General features: G+C 32.9%; 1 protein-coding gene across 9 annotated transcripts in view; it reads right to left on the reverse strand.

The window, feature by feature from the left end:
• The window catches only part of Fastkd1 (FAST kinase domains 1), a 38,517-nt gene that overhangs the window by 3,821 nt on the left and 21,433 nt on the right, over positions 1–13,263 (reverse strand). For all 9 annotated transcript variants that reach the window (XM_046447476.2, XM_058580164.1, XM_058580162.1 and 6 more), the window contains 5 exons: positions 11,935–12,049; positions 8,904–9,032; positions 7,304–7,435; positions 6,835–6,948; positions 409–547 (listed from right to left, as the gene is read on the reverse strand). In XM_046447476.2, the coding sequence (XP_046303432.1) occupies positions 409–547; positions 6,835–6,948; positions 7,304–7,435; positions 8,904–9,032; positions 11,935–12,049 (629 nt within the window). The remainder of the gene's footprint in view (positions 1–408; positions 548–6,834; positions 6,949–7,303; positions 7,436–8,903; positions 9,033–11,934; positions 12,050–13,263) is intronic.

Consider the following 13,263-nt stretch of genomic DNA (forward strand, 5'->3'; position numbering starts at 1 on the left):
TCTTTGTCTAATACATACTATTACATGCCTACTTTATATACATAAGAAACTTATACATAAAGTAGCACAGCTTATAGTTTAACAAAGAACATATGCTATACAGTAATTAATGCAGTGTAGGAGGGGCTAAGTGTTATCAGAAAAGTAGAGCAAAATGGGAATACAAAAGAAGAAAATACTATTTATATCCAGTTGAGGTCAACTAGGTCAGCACTTCCAAGAAATTCCCAGGCTAGGTACAGACAAAGGCAGACCATTAGGGCAGAAGCCACAGGACAAGGAAGGTAAATTGTATGAGATATATGAAGAGCAGATGCAACTACCAATCAGTTCTTGATAACTGAGGCCATGATATATCAATGCCAAATTTATCATTTAGGTGAAATCTAAAACTAGGAACTAAATTACCTTTCAACTCCTGGTGGAAGACTTGATCCAACTATTTGGGTATTTGATTCCCAGTACATTCCTGGTGGTTTTCCCAAAGTTATATTATGGCTTCCATAAGGAAGAGGTTTTTTTCTTTTATCCAAGATACACTCAAAATCTTAAGGAAATACAGGAATCAACAGTATAAGGTAAGTAAATTCTTATAGGTAAAAATTTAAAACAGGGGCTGGGGTTGTGGCTCAGTGGTAGAGCACTTGCCTCACATGTGTGAGGCATTGGGTTTGATCCTCAGCACCACAAAAAAATAAACAAAATAAAGGTGTTAAAACACACACACACACACACACACACACACACACACAAGCTTAAAACATTTTATTTCATTTTGTTTTGTTTGTAAATCCAGGGACTCTCTACACTGAGCTATATCCCCAGTCCTTTTTATTTTTTGAGACAGGGTCTCACTAAATTCCCCAGGCTAGCCTCAAACTTGAGATCCTCCTATCTTAGCTTCCAGAGTAAATGGAATTACAGAGGTGCACCACCACACCTACCTTAAATATATTCTAAATATATAAACATAAATACATACATATACACAAAAAATGATAAGCCTAATAACCCACTTACTGCATAAGATCTGGTATAATAGCATGGCCTAAGTTATCATGGCCTCTTTGAAAATCAATCAATAAAAAAATCAACCAGCAATTATTAATAAACCATAGCATAGGGCTACATTAAAGTTTTATTTAAATCTCCTTAAGTCTCTTGGTCACATTTTGAAGAAGCTAAAACAATTCCTCTGAAGACTAGTAAAAGATTTAAGCATATATCCTGTATTTCCTATGTGAACTGTACATAAGGTTAACTAAATTAATTGAATGGGAAAGTTCTTTTTAGACATAATAAATGTAGAAGGAATGATAAATGTGGAATATTGCTATTTTTCCATCCCTAATGAATGACAGACTTGGGCAATGAGTGATCAATTGTGGCTGCTAAAATTAATATGTAAAGAGCCGATGAGGGAAGTTTTTTTTTTAAATTTTTTTAGTTGTAGATGGACACAACACCTTCATTTTGTTTATTTACTTTTTTTTTAATGTTCTGAGGATCAAACCCAGTGCATCACACATGCTAGGCAAGCATTCTACCACTGAGCTACAACCCAGCTCCCATGAGAGAAGTTTCTAATAAATCAATCAGTTGATAATATACAAACCCACCGCTAAGCATTAATAAAATAAAACAGTGATATAATGGAATAAGTACACATCATGGCCAAAATAAAAGCAACAACCTAATCTAAAATACAATCAAGCCTCTAGCTCTACTACTGTTTAAGGAAATACAAGAGAAACATGAGCAGATTAAATATCACCTCAGGGTCGGTCACAATTGGAGAAGTCTAGATTATGAAAAGAAAATTTTTCTCAATAAATAAACTATAAGAAAAAAAAAAAAGAAAAGAAACGTAGACAAATCAGGGCCAGGCATGTAGTAGCGGAGTGGTAGAGTACTTACCTAACACGTACAAGGCCCAGGGTTCCATTCCCAGCATTGTAAAATAGAAGGAAAACAAAACTAAACTAAACTAAATGCAATATTTGGATCCCAATTTGAACAAATAAACTATAAAATAAAACATAAAACCAAAAGGCTATGTGATATTAAGAAATTATTATTAATCGTCATGGGAGAAGTATGCTGATACTGTCATGTTTTTAAAGTCATCCTTGTCATTTGATATACATTCTGAAATGATAATATTGTCCATAATTTGCATGAAAAGAATCAGATGGATTCTGGTGACTGGTGTTGATGAATGTGACTCTGAATGAAATTCATTATGTATTATTCTAATTCTAGTTTTTTGTTTTTAGTTTTTAGAGATGAGAGTCTTACTATGTTGTCCAGGCTGACCTCAAATTCCTGGGCCTCAGCCTCCCAGTAGCTGGAACTACAGGCATGTGCCACCATGCTCAGCTCTAGTCTATCTTTTTATATGTTTGAATTTTTTCCATAATAAAACACAATCATAAAGTTGGGCAGAGTGGTACATATTTAAGTCAAGAAAAAAGGAAACAAATAAAAAGAAACAATGAATTAAAAGGAGAAAAGAGAAAATTGATTATCTATTTCTTACATATAAGGGAAATTGGGCACTGAAGCATCTTCAAGTCAATTACGAAACATGAAATATAGTTCAATCACTAAGAGACTGAATTCTGGAGCCAGAATGCCCACATCAAATCCAGGCTTTGTCATTTGCTAGATATATAAACTTGAGCAAACAGTAATGTTTCTGGGCCTCAGTTTCCTCATCCGAAAAGTAGAATAATTTACATGCCTTATGGGACACTAATTTAAGTGTTTTATAGATATAAGTAAGTTCATTATTTAGATATAATAAATAAGTTTATTTATTATAAATATATATATAAATAAGTTTATTAACTTAGATATAATAAATAAGTTCATTTTATCTATAAAACACTTAAATTAGTGTCAATGCTTAGACCAGTAAAAAATTTTATGGACTAGGGGCTGGGGATGTGTGGCTCAAGGGGTAGCGCGCATGCCTGGCATGCGTGTGGCCCGGGTTCGATCCTCAGCACTACATACAAACAAAGATGTTGTGTCCACTGAAAAACTAAAAAATAAATATTAAAAAAAAATTCTCCCTCTTTAAAAAAAAATTATGGACTAATTTAATCATAGCATACTCATTCAATAAAATATGCAAACACTAAAAATGATGTTGGATAAGTATATCTGTTGGCATACGAAAATATTCACAACATATAAATAAAATTACAAATGCTATGATTTGAATGTTTTCCCAAAAATTCATCTATCAAAACTTGATCATCAGTGTGACAGTATTAAGAGATGGGACCTTTAGGAGATGATTAAGCCATGAGGGCAGTGCTCTCTTTAATGAGATTATCACTCTTGAGGGACACAGTAGGTCCTTTATTGCCCTTCTGTTCCTTCTATCATGTGAGGATACAGCATTCAACGTGCCATCTTGGAAGCAGAGAGCAGTCCTCACCATACCTATGGGTTCCTTGATCTTAGCCTTCCCAACCATTGGAACTGTGAGAAATACATTTCTGTTGTTTATAAATTACCTAATCTCAGGAATTTTGTTATAACAGCACAAATAGATTAAGACATAGATACCTCAGAATAGCTATTCTTGGTTTTAAAAGTAAGTTATAAATATAAAAACAGACACCAAAAGTAAACAGTGGCTATATCATGGATAATTATTATTTGTGGTTATCTACCTTTTCTGGTTTATTCTATGGTAAGCACATAGCATATGACATTTTGTTTTTATTTATTTACTTACTTTTTTTAAAGATTGATGTGATTTTTTTATACCTTTATTTATTTATTTATTTTTATGTGGTGCTGAGGATCAAACCCAGTACCTTGCACATGCTAAGCGAGCACTCTACCACTGAACCCCAGCCCCAGCCCCTATTTATTTATTTTTGTATTGGGGATTGAACCCAGAAGCATTTTAACACTGAGCCATATCCCTAATCCTTTTTATTTTTTATTTTGAGCAGGATCTCACTAATTGCTTAGGGCCTCACTAAGTTGCTGAGGCTAGCCTCAAACTTGTGATCCTCCTGCTTCAGCCTCCTGAGTTGCTGGATTTATAGGTGTATGCCCTTGCAAGCTGCTCATATGATTGTTTTAAGTGTTGTTTTTTTTTAATATCTTAAATTCTGCTTCATAGTTTTTAATCGTACAATATGTTGTCTTAATCATGCCATTCCCCTATACACAAGCATCACTACTCAAATTTTATTCTAAAGATTTATATGCATTTTCACATAAAAATAATTCTCTTGACAGTGGGAGTTACAAATACAAAATGGAAATACAATGGGCCTATGATGTAATAATACTAGTTTAATCATGATGCTTGATTTTGTGACAGGTTATTATGAGTGATTTTTCCTCTCTCTCCTTTTTTTACTTTTCTGTACTATTTAATTGTTCTATAGTGGATATGTATTATTCCTAGTTTGAAAGAAAATTTTAAAAAAGGAATGAAATGAGATGATAGAAATAAGGAGCTGGCTATAGTGCCTGTTTAATTTTAAGATGTCAAAGAACCCTCTATAAGATGGAATTACAGATCATTTTCATATTTATATTTTAGTACATTTACTTCCATGAGTATTACTTTTACAATAAATAATGTCTAGCAGAGACTGCAAGTTTTCCCCCAGTACTAATTCTTCCCCTCACTTTTAATGATAGAGTATGTGATCTTTCAGAATAAATACCACATTTTCTAAATTCACTTGCAGCCAAGTATGGTCATAGATCATAACTAAAAATGGTATGTTTAACTTCAGGAAACTCTGCTTAAATATAAGATATATCCTTCCTGCTCCTTCCCTCCTCTTTCTGCTGGGGTCTTAGTGGAGTGGCTGAAGCCAGAGCAGCTATTTTGGACCAGAAATGGAAGTATCGTGCATACCTCATGTTTGTGGAGGTGGCATGCCAGCCCTGGACTCTACATGTAGCGGAGAAGGAAATAAAGGTGTAATTTAAGTTCCTGATATCTGTGGATTTTTGTTACTCATCATCAACCCTAATCCTGACTTATAAAAAAAAAATAGACAAAAGAGAGTATGTGTTTTGTGCTAATGATTATCTGGGTCAGCCTTATACATACACAGGATCATCTGATCATCCACATTCTGCCTCAACATAAGTTCTTCATAAAGTAGTCCATAATTATTCTTATACTGACTTAAAGTGTGCTTCCATTAATTTTACCATTTTCTCATCCCTTAAATAGAGATATCAAGTTGTTTTTCCATATGACAATCCTTCAAACATTTTATTTGTTTCTTTTGTGTGTTTGTTTTGTTTGGTTTGTTTTGGTTTTGGTTTTGCAGTGCTGGGGCAAATATCTTAAAACAGTTATGTTCCCAATGAGACTTCTATTTTCAAATCAAACATCCCTAGCTGTTTTTTCCCCAAAAAATATAATTTACTATGTTCCAAGGGTAGTGCTAAATGCTTTACATGCAATACTTGAATTAATTCTACTAAACAGCCATTACTATCCCCATAAAATAAAGAAAAAAAGAGGAATTTGCTCAAGGATCGAGATCCATGCAGTCCTAGTCCTCTCTACTTCTAAGACATAATTTATAGATCCTTGACCATCTGTTGTTTCTTGACCCTATTTGTCACTTACTGTCATAAAGAGTAACATGAAAAAAAATTGTCTAAAGGACAGAGTACAGTGACACTACTAACTTTCTTTATTATTAATGTAATTAAAATAATATTTGATTTCTGGCAACCCTTTACATTAAGCAGGCACCTTCCAATCTAATCATAGAAAACTTATGTTAATCCTCTTAAAGCATTATCTTTTTCATTTACACCCAGCACTTGAACTTAGTAATATCTTTGTGAATTTTTTTTTTTTTTAACAGTACTGGGTATTGAACCCAGGGGCACTTTGCCACTGAGCTGCATCCCTACCCCTTTTTATTTTTTATTTTGAGACAGGTCTCGCTAAATTGCCGAGGCTGGCTTCGAGCTTGCAATCTTCCTTCCTCAGCCTTCTGATGAGCTGGGATTACAGGCGTCTACCACCATGCCTCACTCTTTTTGAATCTTATACAGTACTGCCATCTGACATCATATAGCACCAGATTATGTCATCCACAATTAAATCAGAATGCCTTTTACAAATAGACTACCCGAAAAACAGACTGATCAGATTAGGGACAGGCACAATATTTCTGGAAATTTTTATCCAGGCTGATAATCCAAGTTAGTTTTTGAGATGAACTTAAAATAATGAATCAAGGTAAGTCATTTTATTGATGATGGGGCACTAAGTAATGGAGACAGAATCTTTTACAGATCCAGGACCAGTGAATCTGAATCTGGGTTTTACTTACAGCTGGTGAAAGACTGACCTTAAAAAAATTTTCTTGAAAAACAACAAAATGCTGATTGTTATCAAAGCTGGGCCATGGGAATTTGAGGATTCATTGTATTGTTCATTTTTTTGCTTTTGGAAATTTTGTTTTTAAAAACTTTTTGCATCTGTATATGGGGTAAAAATGGGAGTTCATAACCCACTTGAATCAAAGTGTGAAATATGATATATCAAGAAATTTGTAATGTTTTGAACAACCAACAATAAAAAATTAAAAAAAAAAAAACAAACTTTTTGCATATAGGGATTTAACCCAGGGTCACTATATCACTGAATTATATCCCAGCCCTTTTTATTTTGAGACAGGGTCTCATCAAGTTGCCCAGACTGGCTCACGGTATTTGGAAATTTTCATAACAACAACTTGCAAAAATATTTTAATTTTTTAAAATTCCAGTTGATGAGATAACTCTATTAAAATTAGCAGTTCTCTATCAGTGACTTACCTACTGTGTGGTAATAAGGCGAAAGAACAGAGGCTTTTACACAATTGATTCCTCCTAGTACCTCTGCTAACATTTTATAAATTTGCAGTTGTGCTCCATTCATGCTGCCAGTATCTTTATGAAAACAAAAATGAGTCCTAAGTAGTTAGTTTTCGAATGATAACAATCCCAATTCCACAAAATGAAAAAAATTAATGTTTCCAATAAAAACTTCAATGTAATGACAATAAATTCAATACACTCATAATAACCTGTCCCAAATACAAGTTCTTGCTCGCAAGAGGTTTAGTGTCTTATTTAAGAAATTTTTGTAACACAAATTGCACTTACAAAATCTCAACTAAAAAAATCAAACAGGCCCTCTTGGAAACTCTAGTATCACATTTAGTTTTAACAGTAGTAACAATGTACTCCCTAATACTTTACCACAGAATTAAATTTCACTATCTCACCAAAAGAAAACTCAAACCTTTATTATAATGTTGTTGACAGAAGCGGTCATGAAACCATGGAATTTGAAACTCAGGGCATTCCAAGCGGACTGCTCTATTTAATTCCATAAGACGAAACTGGACCCTTGAACGTAGTGATGATGGTAAAACTGAAATAAAAATGAAGTACTAATAATTTTAATAGTTTAGACTTACAAAAACATCTCATTTTTTCACATCATTTATCCCCACTATTGGTTGATACTTTCACGCATATTATAAAGTCACTTCGTTTATACAAAAACACTTTACATTTTTAAATTATTGTATTTAAGGAGCATGATTAGGAACAACTTCTATACCATTTTCATTAGTTGTGAATTTTACAACTACATTTAAAAAAATACTACCAAGGACTGAGGATGTAGCTCAGTGGTAGAGCACTTGCCTAGTGTGTTTGAGGCCATGGTTCAAAACCTAAAAACAAAAACACAATTTCATTGACCTAATACTCCATATTTGGAAATTTATTCTAAGGAAACAATCAATGATTGTAATAATTCACTATGTAATAATTCATTATTTATAATAATGAGGAACAGGAAACAACCTATAACAAGTGAATTTTATTATATCTATATAATGGCATATTATATATACAATTAAAAAATCAGGGGCTGGGATTGTGGCTCAGTGGTAGAGCGCTTGTATAGCATGTGCGAGGCCCTGGGTTCAATCTTCAGCACCACATAAAAATAAGTAAATAAAATAAAGGTATTGTGTCCAACTACTTCTAAAAAATAAATATATATTTAAAGAAAAAAATCATGAGCCAGGTGAGGTGGCTCAAACCTGTAATCTCAGCAGCTCAGCAGGAGGATTGAGAGTTCAAAGCCAACCTCAGCAAAAGTGAGTCATAAAACAACTCAGTGAGACCCTGACTCTAAATAAAATACAAAATAGGGCTGGGGATGTGACTCAGTGGCTGAGTGCCCCTGAGTTCAATCCCCAGTACCCAAATAAAGAAAAATAATAATCATGACATCAAAAAATATTTCATGACCTGGGGTTGTGGCTCAGCAGTAGAGCACTCACATAGCACGTGCAAGGCCCTGGGTTCAATCCTCAGCACCACATAAAAATAAATAAAATAAAGGCATTGTGTCCAACTACAACTAAAAAATATTTTAAAAATATTTCATGACATGGAATTTTGCTCAAAATATGGTTAGATGAGAAAGGACAGCATACAAAATAAATATATAAATAATCCAAATTTGCTTTAAAATACATACAGATATATAAACATTAAAATCAAGAGAAAAACAGAAAAAAAATACCCCAATAAAGGAAGGAAGAAATGAATGAACAATCAACAGTTTCACCTGGTGGTAAAATTATGGGTAATTTTTTTACTTTCTATTTTCTATTTTTATGTTTTCCAAATTTTCTACAATAAGTATGAAAAATCTAGGGCTTCGTGTTAGGCAAGTGCTAGGTAAGCTATACCTCCTGACAATGTCATAAAATAATTTTATTTATAGGAAAAAAAGTAGCATTAAAATTAAATGATTCAGTATGGATAGAGTTGACATAAAGTACAAGTGATAATTTAAAAAATTAAATGTAGATACGTACTTTCAAGTTGAGAATCTAATCTTGCTAAGAATTTGATGTTAAAAATTGTCTTCAGCAAATTTTCTGGAAAATATTCAAGGGTTGCCAAAGAGAAACCAAGAAACACTAACATAATAGGATCCAATGTACCTAAAAGAAAACTTGATTTAATAAAATGTGTAATGTACAGCTGCCTCACATATAGGTAAATATATAATTTATTCAGATAAAAACAGGTTTAAAAATACATATAATTAGCATTGACAAAACTAATCAATACTGTTCTAAGTCAGGATAGTAGTTAAATGGGTGGGGATAAGAAAGGGGGAAAAGAGAAGAAAGATACTATAATATTCTGTTTCTGATTCCCTAGGTTGATTCAATATAGGTAAATTCAAACTATTATACAAAGTTTATATAAATGTTGTTATAATTTAATTAAAAGTTTTAAAAACTGCCTTGAAAGAAAAAGAACTAAAAACAAAAGGACAGTAGACTAAGTAAAAAGAGAAGTGATCCTAGTGTCTATGTTTGGTGATAATGATGTAATAGTGCTCAGAATTTGGTAGGTACCACTCTAAGCACTTTATAGATGTTAATTCATTTAAACCTCATTTATGTAAATAGAATTTACAGAATATTATCTCTGTTTTATATTAAATGGGAATAGGGAAGCACAGAGAAGTTAAAGACTTGCCCCAGATGACAGAATTATTAATTAAGGTGGGGATTAACTCAGAAAGTCCAGCTCTATGACACTGTGCTGCTCACTGGGGATCTCAGGACTCTAGGTTGAGTGTACAAATATTTGAGGCTAGTACCCCACCCTACTCCACTATGCTCCATCCTGAACACTCACCCTGCAGTAATGTTCTTGAGAGTACTTCTCACACATGACCATATAGATTTGTCTATGCTTTCTACTAGTATCTCCTCACCAGAAAGTAAATTCAACAATGGTAACCTACCTGTTTTTGTTCTCTCCCTCCCTTATCACTAGTGCCTAGCAGAGTACCTAACAATAACCATGTGGTAAAGCCATGCACAGAGGCACACGCCTGTAACCCCATCCACTAGGGAGGAGGCTAAGGTAGGAACATCACAAGTTTGAGTCTGTCTGAAACTAAAAACTTTTAAAAGGGCTCATAGCTCAGTGGTAAGTGCTTGCCAACATGCATAAGGCCTTGGGTTCAATTCCTAGTACCATACACATATACAAAAAATATATATGGAGGGTGTTCACTGAAAAGGTAAGAACTACCAGATAGTTCACTTTTAAAAATTTCACGGATAAGAAGTGGTTAGGATCTGAGAAGAAAAGCCCCATAAAACCCTACCCTTAAGCATTATATTAAGTAATATAAGCAAGACTCAGGAAGACAAGTGTATGTTTTCTCTCATATGTTTAAGCTAGAGAGAAAAAATAAAAGAAAGGGAGTAGGAGAATTTCCTGAAAATAGAAGGGAAACCATTAGGGTAGAGGAAGGAAATAAGGTGGAGGGAAGAAAGAAGAGAAAGAAGAGGAGGGACTGTGGAATGAAACCGATCAAATTATATCATATGCATATATAAAATGCTACAACAAAACCCACTGTTATGTGATACTTATTTTATACCAATTTAAAAAAATTTAAACCCTACTCCTTGAAGGCCAACTTCTCTCAAATACAATTCAGAAGCCAAAATAAGGAATAACAGGGAAAAAATAATTTCCTGCCTCTTGTTATCTGCTTCTGCTAACGCCAATGACAGGAAAGACCAACTTTACTCCATTTTGCCCCAGTACTGAAACATTATTTTAAAACTTTTTTAGGACACACAAAATAATCAGCACCAGAGCACCAACCTTTCAGACAATTCATAAACACCTAAAGCACCTAAGAAATATTTACTTTCAATAAACAAACTGTTAAAATGGACAGAAACAATCAAATAGTATGTGTTTCCAGATCTCATATAAATATAAGACACATCTAAACTTAATTTTAAGTTTCTATAACTAACTTCTAATTTGCTAGAAATACAGGAAATGGAGGAACAAGCCAAAAGAAAGCAAATGGACAAATCCATAATGTGACACAACCTACAATAAATGGCTGATCTCTATTCTATAAAATAAATATCAGGAAAAAAGATAGGGGGAAAGTGACATAACCACTAAATTCTGTCTTGTTTTGTTTTGTGGTACTGAGGATTGAACCCAGGGCCTTGTGCATGTAAGGCAAGCACTCTATCAACTGAGCTATATCCCCAACCCCTGGTTGTTTTAAAAAAGTTAGAAAGAACAACTGGGAAAGTGTGATTGTGGACCAGGAAGTAGATATTACTTGTTCAACTGTTAATCATTATTCAAGCTAAGATTATAAGTATACAATATACAGATGTCTGATATTGTCCTTTCAATTTTTCTAAATATTTGAAAACTTTAATAACAAAAAGTTAGAAAAAAGTAAAAAACCTCCCCATGAAATATCAATTCCGAGTTTAAAATAGAAAAAATATTGTAGACTACAAGAGACTGAAAAGATTACAACCAAAAGCAAAGAGTGAACCTTCATGGATCCTGGGTCCAAAATAACCTAAAAGGCATTTAGGAACAATTGGGGAGATTTAAATGTGGACTATATATTAGATATTTGGGAACAATTAATAAGTTTCTTAGATGTGCTAACAGTATGAAGTGTTATTATTCTTAGAAAGCATATAGTACAGTGATTAGGGATAAAAGATCACAATGTCTACAACATACTTAGAAATGGCTCCAAAAAAAAGTGAACAAGAGAGAAAAACAGACAAGGCACATATGATAAAATGGTAGCATTACTAAATCTACACATTGAGTATAGGTGTTTCTTATTCAATTCTTTTCATTTTTAATACAGGTTTTACATTTTTCATGATGAAAGTTTCAAAAAGGGATATAAAACATGCTTAGGTACAGAATTCATGACTATTTATGCTTATCCTATAATGAGGGACACCTCTAAGCTCATACTTAGCTCAAGTATCCTCTGATCTACTCATTCAATGCATTACCAAACAATATACCCACCTAAGTGAGAATTAAGGCATTGCATGCATGTCCCCAAAAATTCATTCCTTTGAGGTGGATCATAGTTCAAAATGCTGAATGGAAGAATAATAGCAAGAATTGAAAAAGGATGGATCTGTATAAATAGAACAAATATTTTACAGTTAAACTTCAGTAAACTGAAAGAAAATTTTAACCTAATTATTATTTTTTAAACACTTTTTCAGTTGTAGATGGACCCCTTTATTTTATTTATTTATTTACCTATTTATTTATATGTGGTGTTGAGGATTAAACCCAGTGCCTCATACATGCCAGGCAAGCACTCTACCACTGAGCTACAGCCCCTAATTATTATTTTAAGTCAACTTTTTCCTAACATGACTATAGTTAAATGATAGATGTTATCACTCTGCTTATTAATTTTTTCTATGCTGCTATAAACTTATTTAACTCCATGACTAATTATTATTAACAATTCCAAAAGTGCTAATGCAGAAAAAATTAGACAATCTACAAATTGATTTCATTAGTTGTAAAACTCTAATACAGATCCCACTACTAATTAAAATAGTAAACAGAATCACTTATTTCCATATCAGTGCATTTTACAGAATCATCATATAAATAAATAAGTTTCTTAATTTGTAATCATCAACATACTGTTTTCATTTATTCTTTTTTTAAATTTCATTATTCACTCACTCATCCAATACTTAATAACTGTTAGGCACTAAGCTAAGCAAATAAGACTTTTATTTTCATTTGTTGAGAAATACTGTCATCTAAGTAAAGGCCTTATCCTGATTGTATATATATATTGTATTTACAATAGTGATTATATAAGTGAGATTCTTCTCACATAATCCACAAAGCATCATTTTATAGGTTAGTTTCAGAAATAAACCTGTGATAAGATACACTGACAGGGCCAGGGTTGTAGCTCAGTGCTAAAGCACTTATCTTGCATGTGTGAAGAACAGGGTTTGATCCTCAGCGCCACATAAAAATAAAGTATTGTGCCCATCTACAACTCAAAATATTTTTTTAAAAAGATGCACTGACAATTGAAGAATACTGATGTCAGTGTATATCTTACAATTTTCTAAGTTTTCACACTTATCATGCACTTTTGAACACAAATATTTTAAAACAATAAAAGCAATACCATAGGATTATAAAAAAAGAAAAAGGAAAAACAAAAATTCTTCATCCTCTACTACCTTAATACACTCAGTATCATTTTAAGTGTTTCCTTCTAGTCAAAGAATTCTGATTACTGATCTTAACAATACTGTAAGGAAGCAAAGAATGCCACTGATCTCCCCAAATCTGGAGGTAGTGGTTTTA

The sequence above is a fragment of the Marmota monax genome, unplaced genomic scaffold (genome assembly GCF_021218885.2).
Source record: "Marmota monax isolate L192 unplaced genomic scaffold, Marmota_monax_Labrador192_F-V1.1 WCK01_AAM20220418_F8-fsc00007, whole genome shotgun sequence".
Classification (NCBI taxonomy): Eukaryota; Metazoa; Chordata; class Mammalia; order Rodentia; family Sciuridae; genus Marmota; species Marmota monax.